The sequence below is a fragment of the Meleagris gallopavo genome, chromosome 2 (genome assembly GCF_905368555.1).
Source record: "Meleagris gallopavo chromosome 2, MGAL_WU_HG_1.1, whole genome shotgun sequence".
Lineage (NCBI taxonomy): Eukaryota > Metazoa > Chordata > Aves > Galliformes > Phasianidae > Meleagris > Meleagris gallopavo.
In genome coordinates this window covers 86,268,833-86,293,409 of record NC_139405.1, presented here as the reverse complement: position 1 = coordinate 86,293,409, position 24,577 = coordinate 86,268,833, and the positions used below count along the sequence as shown (strand labels likewise).

At 36.5% G+C, this 24,577-nt stretch overlaps 1 protein-coding gene across 32 annotated transcripts in view; it reads right to left on the bottom strand.

The window, feature by feature from the left end:
* DST (dystonin) overlaps window positions 1-24,577 on the bottom strand; it is a 297,979-nt gene that overhangs the window by 22,019 nt on the left and 251,383 nt on the right. For all 32 annotated transcript variants that reach the window (XM_085217868.1, XM_085217869.1, XM_085217848.1 and 29 more), the window contains 15 exons: window positions 23,579-23,810; window positions 23,015-23,241; window positions 22,185-22,307; window positions 20,887-20,988; window positions 18,528-18,629; window positions 17,298-17,471; window positions 16,337-16,492; window positions 13,595-13,792; window positions 12,972-13,100; window positions 9,926-10,096; window positions 8,433-8,588; window positions 7,999-8,205; window positions 6,210-6,329; window positions 1,788-1,957; window positions 1,075-1,234 (listed from right to left, as the gene is read on the bottom strand). In XM_085217868.1, the coding sequence (XP_085073994.1) occupies window positions 1,075-1,234; window positions 1,788-1,957; window positions 6,210-6,329; window positions 7,999-8,205; window positions 8,433-8,588; window positions 9,926-10,096; window positions 12,972-13,100; window positions 13,595-13,792; window positions 16,337-16,492; window positions 17,298-17,471; window positions 18,528-18,629; window positions 20,887-20,988; window positions 22,185-22,307; window positions 23,015-23,241; window positions 23,579-23,810 (2,427 nt within the window). The remainder of the gene's footprint in view (window positions 1-1,074; window positions 1,235-1,787; window positions 1,958-6,209; window positions 6,330-7,998; window positions 8,206-8,432; window positions 8,589-9,925; window positions 10,097-12,971; window positions 13,101-13,594; window positions 13,793-16,336; window positions 16,493-17,297; window positions 17,472-18,527; window positions 18,630-20,886; window positions 20,989-22,184; window positions 22,308-23,014; window positions 23,242-23,578; window positions 23,811-24,577) is intronic.

Here is a 24,577-nt window from a genome sequence, read left to right as displayed (position 1 = left end):
CATGCTTGGTTGCCACAGCACGAGAAGATCACACAGATAAAACGTAAACAAACAAGGAGAAGGTTTAAAACCATAAACCTAAAACTAAAAACTGGGGATCTGGCTGTAGATCTCATTACAAATTCATATATTTATGAGAGTACTTTCACATTCATGGGAAGAATGAGCTCCATTTACGTGAAGAAAAACCTCTTAAAATATGGTAACTGCAGCATATCATGCAGCTGATTATGACATAGTTGTGATACACAATGAGACTTCAGAAACAATTTGAGCACATTTGGGGCTAATTTTCATAGATAACTTCTGTTTCCAAATACTTTTCTTCAAGAGTGACCAAGTCTTCTCACCAAGCAGTCTCTGGATACTTGCAGAAGATCAACTCTGATGCGTGTAGACTTCACAATCCCAGTAACTTCATCAGCTGTACCCTCTGGACATACTGAACAGGAACTGCAGTTCAGAGGCACAGCCCTAGATTCCCTACTTTCTCCCATCTCCAGAAACACTTGATTGAAAAAATACTGCAGCAAATGTAGGTTTCCTGGGCCTTAGTCTAGCTCTGTAACTCTCTACCATGATTTAAGCATTGCAACTGCTCTTCTCCATGAATTTACAGCAGCTCTGCAGGGTTGAAATACTCAATGCTTTTCTTTTCATAAAGGCTGCTGTAGTCACAGCAACTGCACTGGACATTTGGTTAGCAGATGTACTGAATAAAATCCAGTCTTTACCTCCACAAAAGTTTTACAGTAAAATCATTTTTGACACCTCTTCCCATAAGCACATATTCATAAATGCTAATTTGTGATGTTTGACACGATACTCATAGATACACAAGACAGCAGCGTTAAATCGAATATCTGGCAGCTAATTTGTGCCAATTAGTTACTAACAGGTTTTTTTTTCTTCCAAGTCTGTTTTATAGCATTTTCCATTGTCAACGACATGTTGATGTTAAAAATATATTTCTGGCTCCTAATATTACAGAATAGCCAAATAATGAGATAGCACTAAAATGCTACACTTAGAAGCAGTCTAGCAATTAAAAAAGATGAAAGTTTTTAAAATTACCTTGTGATTGTCAATCAAGTTCATCACTAAATCAATGTCTCCATGCACTGGCTGATCTTCTGCTAGCTGAGGTTCAATTTTGTATAACCAATCAATGAGAGCTTGTAGAGCATCAGTAAATTGTCCTGAAAATAACAGGGCTTCCTCCAGTTTATTTTGTCTGGGGAAGTGAAATTAGCACAAGAAGAATAAATTTAGTTAAAAATCATTCATTTTAAGAAAATACACTTTAAGAAAACATTTTTGGCATTAAATGGTAACAACCAAGAGCTTTAAATCACTCTTTTCCTTTTTAAACAGGGAGGGGGGGAGAATGGGGATGCTGAAATACACAGTGGGATGAACACAATTCTTTTCTGAGCTCTGAACAGTCAAGGAGTACATGTTTTACCATCTCTGAAGTAGGTAACCTTCTCCTTGCTTCACTATACTATTCTCTGACACAGACTTCTGAGGGAGACATTGGAGACTCCACTCAAGTAGGAATTTACCAGAGTAGTTAATTGAGCAACCCAGTCCATTTGCATTGACCAGCACAAAGCACATTCCCCAAATAGATGAGGGCTGCTCTTCTGTCCCTCCCACCCAGTCTTAAATTGCAAAACAAGCCACTCTGATTTTACTTCTGCACAACAGAAGCCAAAACAGAAGTCAGAAAAACTCTCATAAGCCTTCTTCTCAACTGTTGAATAATTGGATTGGTTTTCTTTTACCTTTCTACTGATTTTCCACAAATTGTGTCCCATTTATCCCTTAGTTCACTCAGCATGTCATCAAGCTTCAAATTGTCATCAGCCAAGGTGGTTTTCTCTTTCAAGGAGCGTCCAGTCCTGTTTGTGGTATCGTACACAGAATGTTTGGCACCAAGAGATTTCTGGAATTCCTATGAACGTAGAAGAAAAAGAAAACATACATAGCATCAAATGCTTACAGATCACAGTGAACTAATCTTTGTCAAATTATTTGCAATGTAAATAGTAAATATTGTGGCAAGAAGATTTTAAGCATACTATAATTTTTTTGTTTGTTAGCATAGATACAATCACATGGAACTTGTCATTAACAGAGGCTGCGTCTTTTATCCCTCTCTGGGAACAGAAGCAGTTCTACACCTACAGGAATGATTTGGGAAATTCTTTCTTCAGTGAGTGATGATTCCCATCCTACCTTAGTTCCTAAATCCTACATTTCAGCCAGAGGCTGTCCAAGAAACAGAAAAATGTGGAAGGACTACTAGTTTTGGAGCCATTAAACCGAACACTCTTTACACTACATTTTAAGATTTCCAACTAGTGTAGAGCACCCCAGAGGCTACAAAGATGATTCTTTTTTAGCTCACCATGATCAAAATGAGAGATTTCCATCCATAAGAATTTAACCCTCTAAAGACTGAAACCTGCTACAGTAGGCAAGAATTGTGTGCCAAAAGCATACAGATTTAGGTATGAGATGCAGCCAGATGACATTTCAATAAACACAGGCAAAAGTAACAATAGCAAAAAGGTAACTGTAATACAGGGACTTTGGAAGATAAAGGCTACAAAGCAGCTGCATTTGCCTGCCCACAATGACAACTCCTTTGGCAAGGAGCTTCTGGAAGCTTTGCATAGAACAGAGGAACACACAGAAATAGAGCTCATCTTGAAGTGGCAGAGACGTAAACAGAATTACAGGGTAAATAATTAAACAAATGAACACTGACAAGGATAAAATCAGTACTGCACAGCAGCTTTTGAATGTCAGTAATGCTTAAAGTGTTTTATTTCATATCTCCATGAACTGCTAGTAGAAAAAGTTAAATAAAATAAAACAAATAATAATTAAAAAAGTCATGTCTATCCAGAATTGAATATTTTGTCAGAAAAAAACCACCAGAAAATACCTATCAAAAAACAGTTTTTGCTCACTGTTTGCTGAAATGGAAGTTTCAGTTGTCTCTCAGAGCAATGTTTAACATAATAAAATCTGTTGTGGGAATAATTACCAGTTGAAACTCATAATTCCTCAGGGCACATAAAAACTGCAAAGATTCTACATGGTCGCTGCCAGCACAAGCACGACTGCTCAGCTCCAGCTTGCAAGCTGCTCCCAGCTGCTGTGCACCAGTCTGGGCCCTGATAGCTTATGACTCTTTCACCAACTTTCCCATGTGTTCACAGAGTCATTAACATTTTTTTAGATGGGAATCAAAGTCAGGTGGAGTGGAAGCGTGTGTGAAATAAAAAGAAGTAGGCACTGGGTTGTGGCACAGAAACAGTCTGCCTACTTCACCAAAAGTGACTTGAGGTACTTGATATTTTGTATTGCACTGTCCTGGTTTTCTGGTTATTTTAGGAATCAGAGGGAACTGAATATCAGAAATTGGTCAGCAAAAAAAAAAAAAAATAGCATCTGTTTTGTAATTGAGTGTCTCTCCCCTCTTGTTCTTTCATTTTCCTCAAACAAAACAAGGAATCATGTTTTAAGTAAGAATACAAATGCCACTATCAAACTCGAACTACAATAAAAATAAAAATCCTTTTCAAAATGAAAATAACCAAAAAGTTCCATCAACACAAATAACACATAGGTTTCTGCTCCTTTTTATTTGATGACATTTATTAACTACTGAAAGCTATATGGACATTTCTTGATGTGCACAAAGAAACTGCTGTCAGAGGAGGATCATAGATTAAAAAAAAAAAAAAAAAGATTTAAAAGTGAACAAAGGGTTGCAGTCAATTCATTCTTTGAGAGATTGCACACACTCTACTAAACCTACTTTCATTTGATATCCCAGAGGCATAACTGAGAGTAAACTTTGGTTTAAGGCATTTCAGCTGCCATGATCAGACAGGTAACATGAATGAAGTCTCAGTAATTAATTATTTACCTTCCTTCTAATGAAGACAGGAGCACACAGATAAAATTACTTAGGTTCACATAAATGTATTCTAAGAAACATCCAGCATTAGCACAGAAATGGAATGGGTGACCTACTAAGGGTTTTTCCACTCCTGACTTCTAAAAATGAGAAGAAAATTGCTGATAAACAGACCATGAATAACTCTCCAAAAGTCCCTGGCAATGCACTGGATGTAAGTGAGACAGAAAACATTTTCTTGGCTTTTCTCTTTCAGGGCCTTTTTTTTCTTTTTTTGGCAATAACAACTGGCAATGAGCGAGTCCAAATTATTGCTTACAGCACACACACAGCACACATTTAGTTCAGATAGTAAAAATCACTAACTAAATGGAGCAAGGAAACCTTCAAGGTTGGACAGAAAAGACAAAGACTTCATGTGGGAGTGGAAGGAAAAGACTCAAAATACAAGGAAGGACATTGCAGTGCTGGGAGGTTTGACAGCTCATTAGAAAACAATCGAGTTGATTTCTTGGCAAAGGGGGGAGGGGGCTGTTTGAAGTCTGAAGTCACAAAGTTCACCAGTCTCTCATACACATCTATCTTTTTACACCAAAATGCCAGCTTCAATCCTAATGTCCCCATGCCACATTCTTGCCTGCTCCTTATTAAAGAATTCAAGAACTTAAGTAGCTATGTTCTGCAGGCATTTAATCATAAAGGAGCTGTAGAAAATCTGTCACTGAGGGAACTGATGAATCTGCCAATCTGCATGAGGAAGTCTGGGCTCATAAAATGTGCTGCTGTACATATAAAGGACAAGTAGGATGTTAGGTTTAAAACTTCCGAAGAGAAGAGAACAGAAAGGCAGAATGTCAAACCCCGGGACCTCAAAAAATCTCAAAGAAACTTAGAATGTGTTGACTGTACCATGAGGAGTTTGAACTTTTTATAAAGAAAAAAAAAAAGAAACAGAGGGATTAAAATATTGAAAAAGTCAGAGAATAGAATAAAGATGAACTTAAAGAAAATACCGTTTTCTAAATGCTCAGAATTGACTTCAAGTTCTGGCAACAATGATCCCAGAACAAACTACAACTGCAGATTTACCACAACAGAATGTTAATGCACGTTTTATCTAAAAGTTTTAACACCAAACATAGGTAAAGCTATTTTTGCTTGGCCAACAGCCAACTCTTTTACACTGAAGTAGAACATAATCCTGCTTGATAAACAATACTTAAATCATAATAAAAATGAAAATGATAAAAATATGAAGCAGACTGATGCATTAACTACTCATGCAGGGCGAAAACTTGCCAGAGGTAAAATCATCAGAAACTACACACAGAGGGAGAGAAATGAGATGCAGAACTTTGGGTATATTCTGTAGAATAAAATAATACTGTAAAAAGTAGAACACTAAAGTCAATATGAAAAGTAGAAGTAAATGTGTGCCAAAATAGAAAAAAAATAAATGATCTTTCAACACTTTGTCTCTGATGAAACTGCTCCAAGATAAATCTTTGGATACAGCCTGTCTCTGAAGATTCAACCAGTCACCCACACTATCCTCACTAATATATCATTCAAGGCTGTTTACAAAAGTAAAAATGAAGTAGACTTCCTCTGTCCTTCATTTTGTTCTGGCTGACGCAACTGTAGAGCTCCCTTCAACTGCACATCAACTTTATTTGTTTGAAAAGCCATATTAACAGAGGAGATTGCTACATTTTCTCCTGTAGTAGCTGGGTTTGTGGAAAAGTGCACCTGGAATTTTGAATCCTATGCAGAGAAATCACCTTTTCTACTAATAGTGTCTACTGTAGTTTCTGGAGACTTCCATTAATAATGCTTAAAAAGCAACTGCCAGTGAGAATACCAATTATTTTTCATCCTTGAGATAATCCTCTAGTATTACAAGGAAAATCCCAAACAAAGTAACTGGATGGCAAATGTGTGTTGTAAGGACAGAAAAAAAAAAGATTCCTTCTCTGATTAAGTATTACTTTTTTTTTCTTGTTTTCTTTTTTTTTTTTTTTAAAAAGAAAGTTTTCATGGTGCTGTATAATTACATCTTTCCTATTCAAAATTAATAATTTCACCACAGATCAGGTTCTTTGAAAAGCATTTTTTTTTGAGTCCTCACCTGTAACATGCCATGTAGTTTTATGCTAATAACACTTTCATTGCAGTAGTCCAGAAGTCCTCCTCCTTTGCTAATTGTATGTAGTATAAGGCTGACAGACTTACATTTAACTGGGCATCTTGCATTTCAGCAGTCACAACTCACCTTGTGCTGTGCAAGCTGCATCTTTATTTTGTCAGGGTCATTTGCAATTTCAAGATCTGAGTCCAAAGATTTCTCTGATTCTTCTAGCCACTCCATAAGTTTGTGCCAGGCTTCATGGAACTGGGGAAAAGTGAGATATGCATAGAGTTAAAAACACACTGATGCTTAAAATACTCCACAAACATTAAGCCCTGACCAGTTCTCTGCAGGCCAAACAAGGACTCTGCATACTTGGGAAAGGCTTGGTGTGATTTTTCTCCCTGGCCTCTCCAACCAGCCTGTGGACTTAATTACTGGACTTAGCCTCCTTTCACCCACATGAATTAGTAACCTCTTATAAATACGGTCTGTATGTAAGCCCACTATGCATCTTTCACAGACCTACTCGTAACTCCCATCGATGTGCTGGTCATTTAAATTCCTACATTTTTAATACTAAATAAAAATACTGCAAGAATGGGGCTTTGCTACTGCCTACATGGGACAACAGCTATAAATCACTAGGGAAAACAAAATCTTCCCTGAGATGTTCAAAAATGCTCTCATTGTATCAAATGCTATCTTGGTGGGTACCGAACAGATTCTTGATCTTCCTTCCTTTCTCAACTACAGTGCTTCAGGGAAGGAAGCAGGGAAAGACTAAAGATTCAACCAGCTTTCATGAAGTGGCAGGCCTTTGGGACTGGATTTTTATAGCTTGTTGTTTCTCTTTGTGGGTTTTTTTGTTGTTTTGTTTTTTCCAAATTCTTTTTTCCTGGCTGTCTAAATATGAAAGTATAAAGAACTGATACAGAAAAGTGTGAAAACCCTTGGACCCTATTTTTCAGGGCTGAGGATCAGGACTTGAAACTGATAGCTGTCAGTACTCCTTCTTCACTCTGCACAGATAGTTGTCGTTCTAAATAAATAAAACTAGTTGTATACAGCTTTTCATAGTGATGGAGAGTTGAATTTTTTTCTACTGTACATGTCATTTTAGAACTGTGTGTGTGAGTACCCAGGAAAAATTGCTGGGAATTTTTTTTTTTAATGTTTGTTTTATGGCATAATTTTTGCTCAGAAAAGTTCTTTTTCTAGCAGCTGAGTAGCAGTAACAATGAACATGAGAAAGTGGTTTGGCTGAGAACATGATCAAATCTTCACTTGATGAAGAAAACCTAAAACTTCTTATTGATGATATTACATTCCTCTCACACATTTTGCATGTTATCATTTATGTTCCTCAGTGAGGGGAGCATGAATCTAAAGAAAATAAATGAGTGCACCCTGGTAAGGAAAAGTCTGTAAAAAACTCTCCAAGTTTTTAAGGAAATAAATTGAGAGATCTTAGAAGATGATTGTATGTTAACTACCGTAAGAACCTGAGGAAGTGATGATTATTAACAAAGAGACAAAGTAAATAAAGGAAGAAAATACTAAGCAATTCTAAGCAATACTCTTATAGACTAGCAAAAGGTATTCATCACATTTTTAAAATATAAGGGGTTGATTGTGTAACTTCTTTTTGCAGATGGCACTAATACACATCTGGAACCCACACTGCAACTTTCTTCTTTCAGACTATCCTGTATTGCAGACCCAAGTTATTACTTTGGTTGAAAATGAAGACTTCACCTTCTAAATGAAGTGCTCTACAATTGCATCACAGAAATTGCTCCACTAACTTAACAGAGTCTGTTACGCTAACCCAGACATAGCTGAAAGTGCTTTAAAGCACCATATACTTCAAGAGTCTGGATATAATTTCAGCTAAGTTCAAAGAGTTGTACAACAGCTGTTGTTCAATTACCTGTTTGGCTCGTTTCCTTGCATCATCCAAAGCTCTTCCCCTTTCGACTAAACGCTGAACTACCTTTTCCCATCTACTTTGTACACTAATCAGCAGATTCTTAATAAGGACTACATCTTGTTTCTGGCTGAAGTATTTCAAATGGGTACCAGTTTTATCCAGCTCTATGATCTGATCTCGATGAGAATTCACCTCTGTGGCAAAAACCTTCAAAAAAAAAAAAAAAAAAAAAAGAGAAAATTTTTGTAAATAATATATTACTCATGCACTGAGTAAACACTGAAAAAGCAGTGTGATAAAGAGTGATATAGCAATAAGCATAAAATGCAGTTTCAAACAATTCAAATATTTCTGAGTGCCAGTGCTACAGAGCATTGTTCAAGTATCTCAACATAGTGGGAGAAAAAACATTACACATCTGTTTCTGTACATACCTTGTGCTCATCAATTTGAAACAAGACAGTGTCCAAGATAAGACTTGGCCGAGAAGCTGCAGTTAGAGTTTGCTCCGCCTGCGTGAGCCAATTGATGAAATCTTGAAGTGAGTTGTGGAACTCCATTGCTAAATTGAGGGCTTCTTCCAGTTTGGTCTGTAAAGAAAGGTTATATCTTAATAGCAGCTGATATTGTGCAGGGTATTCAGCTGAGTAAACTATCTTAATTGAGCATTTTGGAGTAAGCCATTTTAATTTAACATGTAGTTTAACATTTTTGAACATTCTTTCAACTCAAAATGTCTGAGTTTTATATTTTAAAATAATTGCCTGTGTTTGAGAATATTAAAGGGGATGGATGGAAACTTAAAAGTAAAACTATTTATTACAGATGAGTATAAATATAGCATCTAGGATTAGGATAAATTTTATACATTAGAACATTACATTTTGTGGTAGTTAATTGTAATGAGACATGTGGTTTTAATTTTATTTTTTTTTAATACAAAACCAGTACAATATCAGAAATCTATGATGGTAGTGCACTTGGAAGAGCCTCAAAGTAGTAATCTAATTTATTCTTTTACACTAAAGAAATAAGAGGTTGGCCTAAATCACTTCTCTCTAATATTGTACAGTTGTCATTTTTGTTACTTGAACTGAGACTATGTTTGAATAGAGAATGTTTTCAAACTGTCATATTGTTGGCCTAGCCAAGCAGTCCAGTCTTATATCTTTCTGTAAGAAGACGCTCAAATTGTGCATTAATTCATCTGACATTCTTCCATTATAGTTATCTATAAGAGACACCATCAGTCTTACTTTAAAATACAACTAAGTTGTGAGTTAAATATTTCTGCCTTATACACATTAGGGGCGAGCAGAGAATTTCTGTGTAATTATTGACTTTCTTCACTGCTTCACTGAGGTAGAGCAAATGCACTGTATTTCATGAAGGGATGAAAGAAAAATGGAATTATTAATTAAAAAAAAAATGTATGTTGCACATCAGTGAATCATGCTATTGATCTACATTTAGAGCAGAAGGAAGTCACTTGAAGTAAGTGGCAGAAGGCCAAGTCTTTGGGAATTTCAAGGAAAAATGGATAAAAGATAGGAAAATTAATGCAGCAATTCTGTACAGAGAACAAAATAAACTTGAACCATCACATAATTTAACTCTTTCTCTCATGTCTGTGATCACTGTAATAAAAAAACAGAAAAGCCCTCACTCTATAAAGTGAGTATTATTAGTATCAGTTAAGATATTTTTGTAGAATAATATGCCCTTCTCAGCTATCCTGTCTCGCAGTTATGGTTAATCAGCTTCTCAAACACGTTTTCCCCAGTACTTGCTTAAGCAAAGGAATGAATGCTGCACAACTATTTCTACAGTTGATTTTAAATCTAAAAGACTAAGCAAGTTTGCATGTATAAAATTAACAGTCTTAAATACATGATTTACACTTCTATTGTTATGTATAAACACATACTTTTCTTTCACCAAGCTTCGTTTGTACGGATTCCCACTTTTCTTTTAAGTTATTTATGTCCTGCTCAACATTTGTTTCAGCAGATTCCGGGCATCTTGCAAGCATCTGCTGGCCTTTCTGCATTAGACACTTATATGTCTCTTCTTTGGCTTCAAAGGCAGCACAAAGTTCCTAAATAAAGAAACCAATAGAAAGTAAGTCAGGTAGAAATTCAATACTCTTTATGAACATTAGCATAGCATCTATTCCTCCCCCAACATTTTGTGGGTATGATTAAAACTAATAAAAGAAACATATGTAATTCATAAAAAGCCAAATGAACAAAGAAAGGGACCAATCCTTCAGGAAATGAGAACTTGTATTGTCTGTCAGATGTTCTTTCTGAGATGCAAAGCTTGGCAAGGAGAGTACTAGGCACTTATCTCATTGCACAAGATTTCCTACAACTCAGTTGGTTTACCGTCCATCTGTAGCTAAAACACAAAAAGTGTCAGCATTATACAGTGCGCTGAAAGCCCAGACACATCCAACACACCTTCGAAAGTAGGTGGGACAACCTGGGAGGGCTGTTTTATGGTACATCATCTCTTGTGTTTTGTCTGTATTTTCCTTCACTCGCTACACAAAAGCAAGATATTTTACATATTTGCAGAAAGCTGGAAAAATAATGGCAATACCTTCTAACTACTCAACTCACTATTCTCTTTTAACCATGTTGAAGGTGAGGTGGCAAGAGAATTGGAACTCACATACATTCCCCTCATTCAAAAGGGCATTTCCAAAATTTGCAACAGACACCTGAAAATGCACCAATGAGGTTGGTGCAGACTCCCAGATGGGGATCTTCTTCCAGATGAAGAACCTTTTCCTCTGACTCCGAAGGAAAGAATGTAAATTCAGTATTTTTTGTGGGTTAAGAGGTACTGGTCACAGGGTTGTATCTGATTAAAGAGGACGGCAAAGCAGGAAGTAGGTTCAACCATGATCTAAGATTCCAGAAAGCTTTGCTCCTTCTTCTTCTGTTGTCACCTCATCCGCTTTTTTCTTATGTTCCCAAACTCCTCAAAATATTTCTAGTTTCCTTAACTTTCCAAAGCACCTTTTTCTGCTGCAGTGCAAGAACCCCTCAGAAGTAAATGTAGGGAGCACAGCACAAGTGAGACACGCCATGGCAAGTATAGCCTGAAACACTGGGGCTGGGCTCAGGGGAAGCCAAGGAGGCCTCTCTGCAAGCCTCTTTCCTGCTGGTGTCTAGTAACATCTCTTCATATCTCTTATTCCCGGAGCTGCCTTAGCTGGAAATGCTACCCAACCACAACTCCATTTATGAACTGATTATAGTTCAGGGATCTTTTATTCATGAACGTAGAAACAGACCTTATCCTCAAGATGATGATTCATAATGTTATTTCCACAGAGAAAACACAATAAAATATAGAGCAAAAATTTCTATTTTAGTTTCAGGTCACAAATTAATATAGTTTGTATCCCTTAAGAGCAAGTTGAAATTTGGAACTGACAATAAATTGTTCTCAACCTGACAACTCATCTCAGCATTTCAGTTGCCAAAAAAACAGAATTTACACAGAGTTGCATAGACGCACTGAATTTAACTAAACTGAAATAAAATCCTATATTTTTAAGCTTATGTACCTTCAAGGTTAATAGCAAGACAATATCTGCAGTTGTATGACAATCCACAACAAAGCATTGGCTTTTAAAATGCATAGTTAGGAAATGACCGTGCATATGTACATACTACTGGGGACACATTCACACTTGTTCCCACAATTCAGATTTAGGATTCCTTCCATCTGTAAAAACTGGCTTAATGATTTGCATAGAATATACCAAAGAAAATTCTGTTATTTTTCAAGGAAAATTTTTTGGTCTCCATCTGATTGCAAGTCCAGCATAAAAAAATTGGAAAGAACACTGGTTCTCCCTGGTTCTTGATTACACAGCTCTCACCTTGCAGGAACAAAGATTTTGTTTATGTTTGGGTCTTTTGTTGTTGTTTTATTTGTTGTGGTCTTTTTTTTTTTTTTTCCTTTTTTCTTTTAAACACAGAATGAGACAGATTTGAGGGGGATATGAAAGAATTAAGATCCTTTCTATGTTTCACACTTGTTTCCTGTCATAACTGATTCAGAAACTGTAAATACTATTCCTCTGAAAAACAGTTACTGGTAAATTTTGAAAAAAAGGCCTCACATCTGTGGGCAAAACCTTTTGCATCATTCCAGAATAAAATGTGATTTATTAAGCTGTGACAATGCAGTGTTTTGGTGGAAACTGTGCCAGGCATCTTAGAGCTCAAGGTTAGTTCAGTAAATATCACTCTCACATCCGAGCAAAGAGGTCAGAAGTTCAAATCACTGGGCTTGAGCTTATATCCGAGCCTAACAGCATAGCATGGCTTTATACAAATGGAGCACTACCTTCCTCTGAGGTAAGGCTTCAAAACTTAAAGTGTCCTTTATCAAGCTTTGTGGCCCTACAGGGGAAAAAATCCATAGTTTTTCTCTTATAAAGGAAGGAAGGGAAGGAAGGGAATAATTCAGACATCCTGATCAGATTTCCATTTCTAATTAAAGCAGAGTCTTTATGACCCATTAGTCCTAATTACATCTGTGCTAATGATGATTTCAATGTCAGCATTGGTTAAATAAAGAATAAAAGATCAAGTCCCTTGATTCAAGGTCCAAATGAATGTGGATCCCTTTTAGATTGGTCTTCTGAGAAGGAGTATAAATGGTAGTTATGGGGACAGAAGAGGGAAGGAGCATATGAATCACTGAAAAAATCTGTAAACACTTTCTGTTTTCCCTTCTGAAAACAAGGACAATGGCTAAGCTTTGGGCACCTCCCAAATTACTACTTTCACTCCACAGAAAATAACAGTGCTGTTGTGAAAGGCTACTAAATTTTTTAAGATACAGTACAGACATTGTGATATATAGACCATGCACTGTATTTAGCATAAATATTCATGAAAGATAGTCCTGAAATGCAATTTGCAAAGCATTCTAATACTGATACTTACCATATGGGTATTAAGCTGCTCTCTTGCTGTTTCTGGTAAGCCTCCAACAGGTTTTGATGCCAATAGTTGACGTTCAGTGTCTGTCAGCCATTGCTGCATATCTTCAACTTCACCATGGAAACCTTGGGCCTAAATTATACCACAGCATTTTAGAGCTTACTTAAATGTTTTCCATCCAAATTCTAGTTCAGATGCAGAAGTATATTGGCAATAGATTCAACCAGGTATTTTCAGTAATCAGAGGAAATGAAAGAAAGAAAAACAGGAAAGGAAAAACACAACAAAACAAAATTTAAACTACCCCCATATAGCATAATGAAAAAGTATAAAAACCATGGAAATCCTGAAAGAAGGCTAAATGAGCCACTGTGAGATCAATGTTTTCCCTGAGTAATATACATATATAGGATCTTCAGCCTTTAAAAATAAATAGCCAAAAGCTGAGGTCTTGATTCAGCTTTGTAGAAGACAAAGAACAGCTGTGCAAAGCTCAGCTGGATCTAAACTTTAGGAGTGTCTGCATTACAGCTTTCACTTAGGTCAATTTCCAGTGTGTTTCTACTATTTTATGTAAAAAGACACTTTTTCTGAGTTATCTCTTTTTTTTATCATTTCCTGCTCACCTGAATCAAGGCACTGTCCAGCTGCTGTTTCCTTTGTTCTGTTTTTTCCAACACATTTTGCCAGCGCTGATTCAGAAGTTCCAACTTGCTCTGTAAATTGCTTGCTTCTTCAACGGCACTTGATTCAATCAGGTCACTTCCTGCTTTCTTAACTGCTTCTACTGTAGACTGGTGAGCTAAGACATCATTCTGTAGCACCTATAATTGTAACGCAGCACGTATGACTGGCTATGTTGATAAGTTATTCAATAAAGGCAAATGTAACCAACCTAGTGACAAGACAGTAGCTTACGCACAGGTATACAGCTACAAAAAGCTAATTACTAGTCTAACTTCAATCAAAAGCAATAACAGACAACTCTGCCAGAATGCTGTGTTTTATTTTTATATTGTGGAAAAAATGTACATATTCTTTCTGAATATATATCTTTCTGAAATTGAGCTTTCTGGCACTGCTACTGAGGATGCACATCTGAGACATCCAGTATCACTTCACCTTCCTTCATTTACTACGTACTTTCTTTAACAGCACTTTTCTTTGATTTTGAGGGCAAGGTGTGAAAACAGTACTATAAATAGTATTGCTGACTCCTCCTGGAGCAGTAGGCTAAGGAGAGAAAGGAACAAGAAGACAACATTCTGACTGCCACTATGTCTTTTTACACATCCCAGGTCTACAACCAGTCTCACGTATGTCAGGCTAGCAGGACGCTTCAATTGTCCTAGGAATATTTACAATGCTTAGCACTATTAAAACCCCTACTATTAAGACCTTGTTTAAGATCTGTTGTCATCAACCACAGTAGAACCACAAAGGACAAGAAGTATGTTTGGGAAAAATAAGCTGTTTTCAGAAAGATTAAAAAAAAGAAAAAAAGAGAAATCTTTAAAGTACCAGGAATAAAGAACAGGAGAAGATGGTGTGCAAAATGGTTAGGAAGGGAATGATAAACCACACCTAAGAAATTCAACTTTTTGCCTTCTCTCTCCCAGAAAATGTGGTTCAAACTTATGTCCACCAAAATGCTAGCATGAGGAGATAAAAAGAAAAGAAAAAGCTAAACACAAAGGAACTTTCCTCACTAAAACAGTGATAAGGCACTGGAACGTCCTGCCCAGGGAAATAGCTGAATCACCATTCCTGGAAGTGCTCAAGAAATGTTTAGATGTGCTACTGAGGGACATGGTTTAGTGGGGAAATATTGGCGGTAGGTCGACAGTTGGACTAGATGATCCTGAGGGTCTTTTTCCAACCTTGGTGATTCTATAATTCTAACTTTTGAATAAAATACACAGACCAAGTCACAATGAAAAAGCAAGTCACAAGCAGTCTTTGTATACAGAATATGCACACCTTTGCTTTAATTCTAAGCCAAGCTCTGTAAGGTATTTGTTATTTTATTTTCCTACGTACAGTGGAGGAAAAAAAAAAAAAAAAAAAAGGATATTCACACAAGAAGATGCATCTTAATCCTTCCTTCCTGCTGAGGCTCACTAGGAACAAGGAACAAGGTCTATTCTTTACAAAGTTATTCAAGAGATGCATGTTTTCCAGGCTGCCACAGGATGCACTACTGTGTGAACTTTCTAACCTATAAATTCTATTTTACAAAACGGAAGTAGATTGGTTGATGAGTTTGCTGAACTCCTTCAGTACTGAAGGCAGATAAAGTCGCGTATGGTATCTGGATGCCTCTTCAGCAGTAAAACACTGACTCAGTAAGAATATAAAAGTTTCCACAGAGTGGAAGGTGGACTTATAAACTGTTTGTTGTTGTTGTTGTAGTTGTTGTTACTTTTTAAAGGGTCTGTTTCACAAACAGTAGTCGTATAGGGCACACATATATTTTACTCTACAAGTTCCCAATGATTACCTGAAGAGAGTCAGAAGCTGCATAACTGAACTGACACAGACAGTGAAAATGTCTTAATTATCTGTATACTGCCAATTTCAGTCTATCCTCTCTACATCCAAAATGAACTCTGAATAAGAATAATTTTCACATCAGGTCAAAAATAAGGGGACAGACCTGAAGGAAAGGATTCATGAGGTTAGTAAGAAATCTAAAGAGATAGAGATCTTTTGCTCTTTGGAGATGCTTTTCTAAATAAAGAATGAAAGCATTCTTCCACCAGCTCTAAAGCCACATTAGCCAGCAAAATGCTATTAAAAAAAAAACCCCAAACCACCACCACCACCAAAAAAATCCTACACTGTACGTAGCAAAGATAAAAAGTTGGAGACATGGATACCCCTGAAATTTGCTAAGAGTTTCAGAGAAGCACTCTGTTGGCAGGACCCAACCAAGACACAATTTTGCAGAATTCAGAACTGCAATTCACTTTATTTCTGACAAGAAAGAACAAAGATGTGTAAAGCTCAAGTATGTTTTCTAAGACCTGGCCTAAACAGAACTAGTCAAGGAATTTACTGCTTCAAGGAGATTTATTATGCTCAATGACTCTTCAGTTCCCTGGATCAAATGAAGGTGAAAAGAGGTGCACAGACCAGGGTCAGCTGCTCTTTTTTGGCTACGTTATTTGCATAGCAAATGCAAGGAAGAAAGGAATATAGAAGAGAAACAGAAAAGATATTAGATTTTCCACATTACTTCAGCCATAATCTGCATCTTGAAAATTTCTATAAAGAACTATTTATCAAGTGCAAAGTTTCACTACAAGACTCATCACTAAGATAAACATCAAACAACATTTCATTTAATATTTGTAGCAATTACATACATGATGTTTGGCAAGTTCAATTTCAATAGCCTTGGGGTCTCCACCCACGGGTTTCTGTTCGTTCAGCAAGTCTTCTGTATGCGTCAGCCACGTCAGTAACTCATCCAGGGCATGCTGGAACTGCCCCAAGGCTAACAAGGCACCTTCCAGCTTGTGCTATAGTAAAAATAAAATAAATTAACAATAAAATGATTTCACGATGCTATTGAATTGGCTTAAATTACCATTAGTCACCATAATCCAGTGTGGAGTCCGTACTTATGATAGCATAAAAAAAGAGAGACAAACAGCTATTCAACACAGCAACTGCTTTATAGTCAGAGCTGAGTTAGCAAATCCATTGTAAAGCCTTACGTTCTAGGCTTAAAATCCTGATCTCCAAAGATCCCATGTAACCAGAGCAGAGCTAAGATTGAAAGCAGTAGTTTTCATCTTTTAAAATATAATTTCAATATAAATGCATGTTGAGGCATTATCTTCTTAAAATGTTTTTTTGCAGTAAAATGATTCAATTTAGGAAAAAAAAAACACACCTCTTCAAAGCACTGCAACTTTCTCTCTTTGATAATTCAATATTATGTAAAGAATATGAAACATTTTATTATTCATATTTTAAAGAAGAAAGTTTTAAGAAAAAGTGCTCAGTTCAGAAGCTAATGATTTTGCAAATATAAACACGCTTTTAAACTGCTACTTAAAATGTCATCAAATAATCAAAATGAAATAACGATTTGACATTACACTGCTGACAGAGGAAGTGACAAAAGTACTGCTAAGAGTTTTTAAAAAACACCATAAAAGCAATTCAGTAAATTACTGAAATTAAAATTCTATTAAGTATAGTTCAATAATTCCCAAAAAAGACTAAATATGTAAATTGTTACAAACATTATGCGTAATGAAAAAGTTTTCTCATAAAAACAAAGTCATGAATGAAGCCTTCACCTTCAGATTTATTTACCTGTCTATTTATAATTTTTTCTTCTAGGCTGTCCCACATTAGTCTGAGCTCTGAGAGAGGGTCTTGCACAGTGTGCTTGTCACTTTCCTGTGTTACCTTCTTCAGCAATAGCTCTGCTTGATGGTTCAGTCTTTCCATTTCTATCTGCTGCTGATAAGCTTCTGTTTTAAATTGCTGTGGTGAATAGAAAAAGAATAAAAATAAACACATATTGCAATGAATTTACAGCAGATTACAGCAATACTCACAATAATAATACAGCATTGTCAACTTTCACGAATTTGGGGGTTAGTTCTGATGCGTCAAAATGCATGTAAAATACAATTCAGATGGTTCAAGTTAATTCAAAATATAAAATAAAGTCTTACTATCCCACCAGATACTGCTAACAGTAAGCAGAGGAGGATAAAGAAACCCAATAGAAAAGTAGTCTCTAATGATCTTGCTGGTTTGTAAACAAGACAGAACTTGAGTAATTTCTAGCTCCTACAGCAATATAATACTTTAAAAAGAAATATTCTTCGAAAGACCTGAAAGCAACCTTTTTTTAGTACAACACCCTCTTGTACAGACAACTAAGGCACAGTCTGAATACAATTTGCAGATGTATGTTCTTCTGAACATACAGATGATAGATAGAGACAGTTCATTTGAAGTCATATCATAATATTATATAGAGAGAAAACAACCTGTCCACAATCACTTTAAACATTTTACAAGTCAGGAATAAAACCAAGGATATTCCTCAATTACTACACATCCCTACTTTTTATTTAAAATATGTAGCACAGAGTCAGGAGGATACTTAGTCAAATAATCATATGGACAGGTTTCTAAGTGTGAAACTTTTGACTTACAGCTTATTGGATGTATTGGAATGATGCAGTAACATGTTAGAACACTCAGAGAAAGCTGATAATGGAAGTGAAACTCTGAAGGCATTTTTTCAAAGCACCAAGGAAATTGTTTATTGTGGAAGACAGAAAATTTAATCATAGCAAAAAAACTCTCTTTATAAACTTACAGCTTTTGAAAGAGAAGGAATGCTACCACTAGTAATGTAATCCCACCAAAATCTACTCCAAAACCATCTATCATATATTTTATAATGTAAACTATGCAATGAAATGTTATTTCAAATTCTCATGCGGATCTTTTCTTTAAAACTAAAAACTGAAAATTGCTTATGAGTTGTGAAAAATTCAGAATACTCTAAACGATATTTCATACCTTAAGTTCCTCAGTTTGCTGCTTCACTGTCTCCAGATCCGTTCCAACTGGGGACATGGATGCTAACTTGATACCAGCAATGTCTACCCAGTCAAATATTGCCTGAAAATCACAATATGAAAATAAATATGAACAGGGAGAAATAATATAATGTTTAAAAGTTGTAATAAGTAAAAGATCTGAATTTATTTTACTTCATAGAATAATGTTGCTATACTCCTTAAAATAAAACAGATTTCTTTATGAGAACCTACATTATGGACAATGCAAAGGCTCAAACTTAACTAAGTACTCCATTAATCAATACAAGAATATTTGCTGCTGTTATTAGCAACAACGTTCCCCACTTTACTTCTTGAGTAAAATCAGCAACTTTTATGAACTCTCTGAAAAGTAATTACACGACAAACTCTCAGTTCCATGTCATATGGGGCTAAGATGGTAGGCTGTGGCTGAATGATATGACAATTTCAATCATGATTATTAAAAAGCACTAATTAACAAACTTCTATTGAAGAGCAACGTTATCTGTGTGAAGAATGTGGAAGAAGACTCATTCAGTAGATATTAGGTTCTGAATGATCAGAACTAAACTTGACTGAATCTCCATAGGGTAACACAGTTATAACTTCAGTCAATGAAGTGCACAAAGTTGTGAGGCTTTATGGGTACTACTTTTGTTCCTTATAGAATCCCAAGAACATCCTGTTTACAGATTACCAACAGCTACACCAATCTGAGTAATTGCACAGGGGAAAAAACACCTCTGATATGTTCTTTTTGCCTCTGCCTGTTAACCATGATTCACGAGGGAGAAATGGGTATAGGAGTTCTTGTCACAATGGCCTACAGTTCTCTGATGTAAGGAGAACTACCTTCAAGAGGCTCAACAGGATGAGGCAGCTGTAGTACAGCTAATGATCTGTCCACAACACTTTTCATATTGTTTACTGAAATGTGCACCAGAAGGCATTAAAATACACAAAGTACCAAACTTATACAAACACAAATCACAAAATATTTAAAGCAATGGCAATGTTACTAATGTAGTCCTCCACATCAACCTCAGCATAGTATGAACAGAGTGTCTGGAAAAAAATAATGAGGTGCACCGAAAAACACGCATGACGTGTATTATTATTGTGTGTTCTGCTGCTTAATCTGCACTGAATACATGAAAAACTTGCCTCAGCATCATGTGAAACTGTGTTACAAGGGTTTAATGAAACAAGAAAGATGTTTTTAATTGGCTAACATTAAGGGTGGAGTAAAACTTAGGTTCTTTAACTGTCCTCCATTCAAGAAAACAGCAGCAGCGAGTATATTGACCAATAATCTGTTCCTTTCAGATCATATGACTTTGTCACGTCAACTTGCCTATCATGTGAATTACTATCAAATTGTGAGCAGGATTACTATGAAATTGTGTGGTATCAAAAAAAACTCTGCAATTGCCAATAAGCAAGGAGATTTTACCATGGAATCTAGATATAACACAATATATGAACAACACGAAGAGAATCACAGAATCACAGAATTGTAGGGGTTGGAAGGGACCTCTAGAGATCATTGAGACCAACCCCCCTGCCAAAGCAGGTTCCCTACACCAGGTCGCACAGGTAGGCGTCCAGGCGAGACTTGAATATCTCCAGAGAAGGAGACTCCACAACCCCCCTGGGCAGCCTGTTCCAGTGCTCCGTCACCCTCACCACAAAGAAGTTCTTACGCACATTCGTGTGAAACTTCCTGTGCTGCAGCTTATGTCCGTTTCCCCTCGTCCTGTCTCCACGTACCACTGAAAAGAGACTGGCCTCACCGCTATGGCCGCCACACCTCAGATATTTATAAACCTGGATCAGGTCCCCTCTCAGTCGTCTTTTCTCAAGGCTAAACAGACCCAGTTCACTTAGCCTTTCTTCATAGGGGAGATGTTCCAGGCCCCTCACCATCTTTGTGGCCCTCCGCTGGACTCTTTCCAAGAGATCCCTGTCTTTTTTGTACTGGGGAGCCCAGAACTGGACACAGTACTCCAGATGAGGCCTTACCAGGGCAGAGTAGAGGGGGAGGATCACCTCCCTCAACCTGCTGGACACGCTCTTCTTAATGCACCCCAGAATGCCATTGGCCTTTTTGGCCACGAGGGCACACTGCTGGCTCATGGCCAACCTGTCGTCCACCAGGACGCCCAGGTCCCTCTCTGCAGAGCTCAAATCAACAGAAAATACCTGTTTGCTCAATACTCAGTATATCCAGTGATGCATTACTTGTCACCCACTCAATCACATTACATTTTAAATAAAACTACATATCCTATTAACTCAAGATTGGATTAGGTATATTAGGTGTATCACCATCTTACCTGCAGTCCATCTTGGTATTGAACAGCTGCCTGCATAGCTTCAGCAAGCTTATCTACTCGTTCTTTCCATGTTTTGTTTAAGGCATCCCAGGCAGAGTTCAGCTGCAAATAAGTGCAATTTATATCATTATACAAAAACAAATTTTCTGCCATATAATTTGCATTCACTAAATAGATATTGCTCAGTAGCTCCAATAAATCAAACATGAATATTTCATATTCACTTCATATTAAACCTCTTGTTCTCTCATTGCTTAGTTTTCTTCAGAATGCACTAGAGGTTTTATAATACAGAAGTTGCATAATTCAACACTGACTATATATTTATTAACATAGGGATTATAGTCAGTATGGGAAATGTCAAAATATTTGCAGTTGAATCTTTAGAATAAAAGTAGCATACAAGAAAATTACATTACCAAATGTGAGAGAAAATAAAGTCTTTTGTGAACAGGACTGGTCTCAGTTAAGATACTTTGCATAAAGCATATAAAACTTATTCTTGCATCATTTTCACAAGAAATAGTCATATATTGCATTAATCAGTAATTTTTTCAGTGTCTTCTACAAAAAAATTAATCCATAAAACAATAAAATCAATTTTTCTGTACATTCAAATCTGAGTCAATGCTTATTTACCCAAAAGGCCAACAATAATTTAACACAAAGCCTTCAGAGAAATCTTACTTTTGGTCTCAAAATTTTATTTTCAGAATTTATTGGAGGGCAGGGAATACTACTATCAGTTGAACAAGAATTTGTGACGTTTACTGCAAAACTAATGCCTCCCACCTTACTATGTTAGCTTACAATGTCAAAGGTGGATATTGGTGGAATAGCAGTAGAGGCTGAACCTTCCCACCAATATTCCACTACATTTTGGAATGGAATGGAGCACATTGTCAATCTTGGCTGGACACTCCTGCTATATTCACCATACAGTCTGGATTTGGTACCCCTTCTGACTTCCATCTGTTCGATTCGATGATAGACCGCAGGGCAATATTTACCTAGCAATGATGCCATCATTGCAGCTGTGAAACAGTGGGTCACATCTCTATTGGTACAGATTTCTATGACCGTGGCATGGAGGCTCTTTTTCATTGCTGGCAAAAATGCACAGCTAATGATGGTGATTGTGTTGAAAAACAGTGTTTTTTAGTTGAAAATTTGCTCTATCAAATAGTGTTACTGTGCTCTTTGTATCTATTGCAATATCCAAGGAAATAAATAGGAGGCATTACTTTCTGAGCTACATATGTAATGTTAATAAATTTGAGCATCTGCATGTCCCATACCTCATCTATACTCTTGTTGACAATAGGTTTGTCTGGCTCTCCACAAGCAGCTCTAAGTTCAGAGCCTAGGCTCACAACTGTTTCTAGTTCTTCTTGTAGTCCATCAATTTCTTCTTTAGCAGCCTACAAGGAAAAAAAAAGTCCAACACTGGTAATACTACATTCAATAATTTATGTATGGCATGCTTTTAAGACAGAAACACATCCATGTTTGACTTCTGTTTTCTTTAAAGTCACCTGAGCTTACTACTGGATGCTTAAAATATCAGCATCCCTTTGCAGTGTCAGAGTAAACCAAATGACATCAGTCTAAATTATAAACAGATAGTGATGTCATTTTATACGAGATGGAAAAAATAAACAGGAAGTTTTAAATTAGGTTTCTTTAATCAAAATGTTTTCTTTTACAGAGGTTATCATTCACTTTCAAATCTGTAACTATCAGCATAAATAATTACAGACTTGGAAAGTAATACACACATCCATATGCCTTTCATTTAAATGTTGTGTATTACCTGGAATCTAAAGTATGCGTAACTCCTACAAGTCTCAGTGACATATATATTATATGCATGCTTATAAACAGATACCTACACATAATGACAGGCATAAGCTGCATGCTCATTGCAATTAAGCACTGATATGTATCATTTGCCAAAGACTCTTGAGATATCATTATAGTAAATTTCTACATAATTATCCCTCTTTGTCTCAAAAAAAAAAAAACAAAAAAAAAACCACTCCTGTCACTCCTGTGTTATTTCCTAATAATTCTGTCTTTTCTCTGCATACTGTAAATAAAATACTTTAAATCAACTTAAGCAACTGACCTCAGCAGCTTCTTGCTGTTGCTTGACTACAGATGGGTCAACTCCAGGTCCCTCCAGTTCTCGAATGAAGTCTTGAGTATCTTTAATAGTAGCTACGAGAGCCATATGATCACACCAGAACTTCTCAGCTAGTTCCATAACATCCAACAACTTGGCCTCCCTTTCCTCAGTCAAGGTCTGGATGTCTTGCCAAATAAGGACCATTTGGTCTAGTTTATCTTGCACGGCTAAACAACAAAGGAAGGAGATTACTACCTTGGCAAACAATTCTTGGCCATATATATCTCTGTAGTTCTACAACAGAAACATATGTGTGTATTTTAAAATTTAGACTTTAAAATTGGTTCTTTACAAGACTTTTTACAATGTTAAGTGGAAACAGCAAACAAGACATTTAAAAATAAAACAAAGGTCAGATGCACACTGAATTACTAAATGAATGTCTTGGTTTTTTACATCTCCAGGAAAATACAATCCCCAGATTAGTGTCCATCAAAAATGAAGATTTTTATGTGATGAAGCTTGCTGCATTTCCACTACATGAGTCTTTCTTCAGCATACTACCTTTAGCAGATACATCCTTATCTGCCCCTTCTGAGCGAGCGATCATTTCCTCCCCTCGCTGCTTAAGCGTCTCATAGACAGGCTGAAGTTTTTCCAGATCCATTGACACATTCTTATTTTCACTAATTTGCTCTTTAATCTTCTCAACCTCTGCTGAGATTGAAGGTGGCTGCCTCAGGCGTTCAACTATGCGTTGCAAACTCTCAAGAGTTGGATCTATCTTGTCATGAAACTGAGAGGGTGGAAAAGGACAAAAAGAAAAGGTAGAGAAATTAGAACAAAAACGTTTGAAAAATTGCCTCTGAAAGTTCTCTTTTGTACTTTAAGATTAACATATTAAATATATCTCTAGTTATATATGTACAACTTGCAATACTCCCAGGTGGCTCTCTCCCTCTTAATATCTAAAAGAATCACATGACTGCAAAATGGTGGTACTTCTCAGATTTAAGAGATACAGAATTTTACTATCAAGTCCGAGTTTAATCCTGAAACAAGCCATCTGAAAATACTACACAGGGCAGCACCTACCTGCATGCAGACAGTCCTGCATAATTAGTGTGTTACTTTTTATCTTATTTTGGAAAGCTGTGGCTTTCTGATTGCATCATTCTAGAAAGATACTTATGTTAATATTAATTACATGTATTTTCATATCAAGACCACCATATTGCATATAAGCCCTGATTAGGATTCGATATTTAAGGTCATTCAAAAAGACTCAAAAAGACCTTTTGCCTAGTGCCCAAGTGGTGCTCATTAGTGCAGTAAATGTACATTACTTCCTGAACTAAAAGCTCACAACAGCATGTATTACGTTCATCCACAATTGACTCAGTGCCCACACGCCCAGAAACTCTGTTATATCTACATTAATTAGCATCGTTTATCCTTTGGTCTAAAGGTAAGCACTAATATATATACTCTGCTGGATTCATACAGATTACTCTAAGCATCTCACAACCATGCCCCTTCCAAGTTACAGAAATTATTAAATTG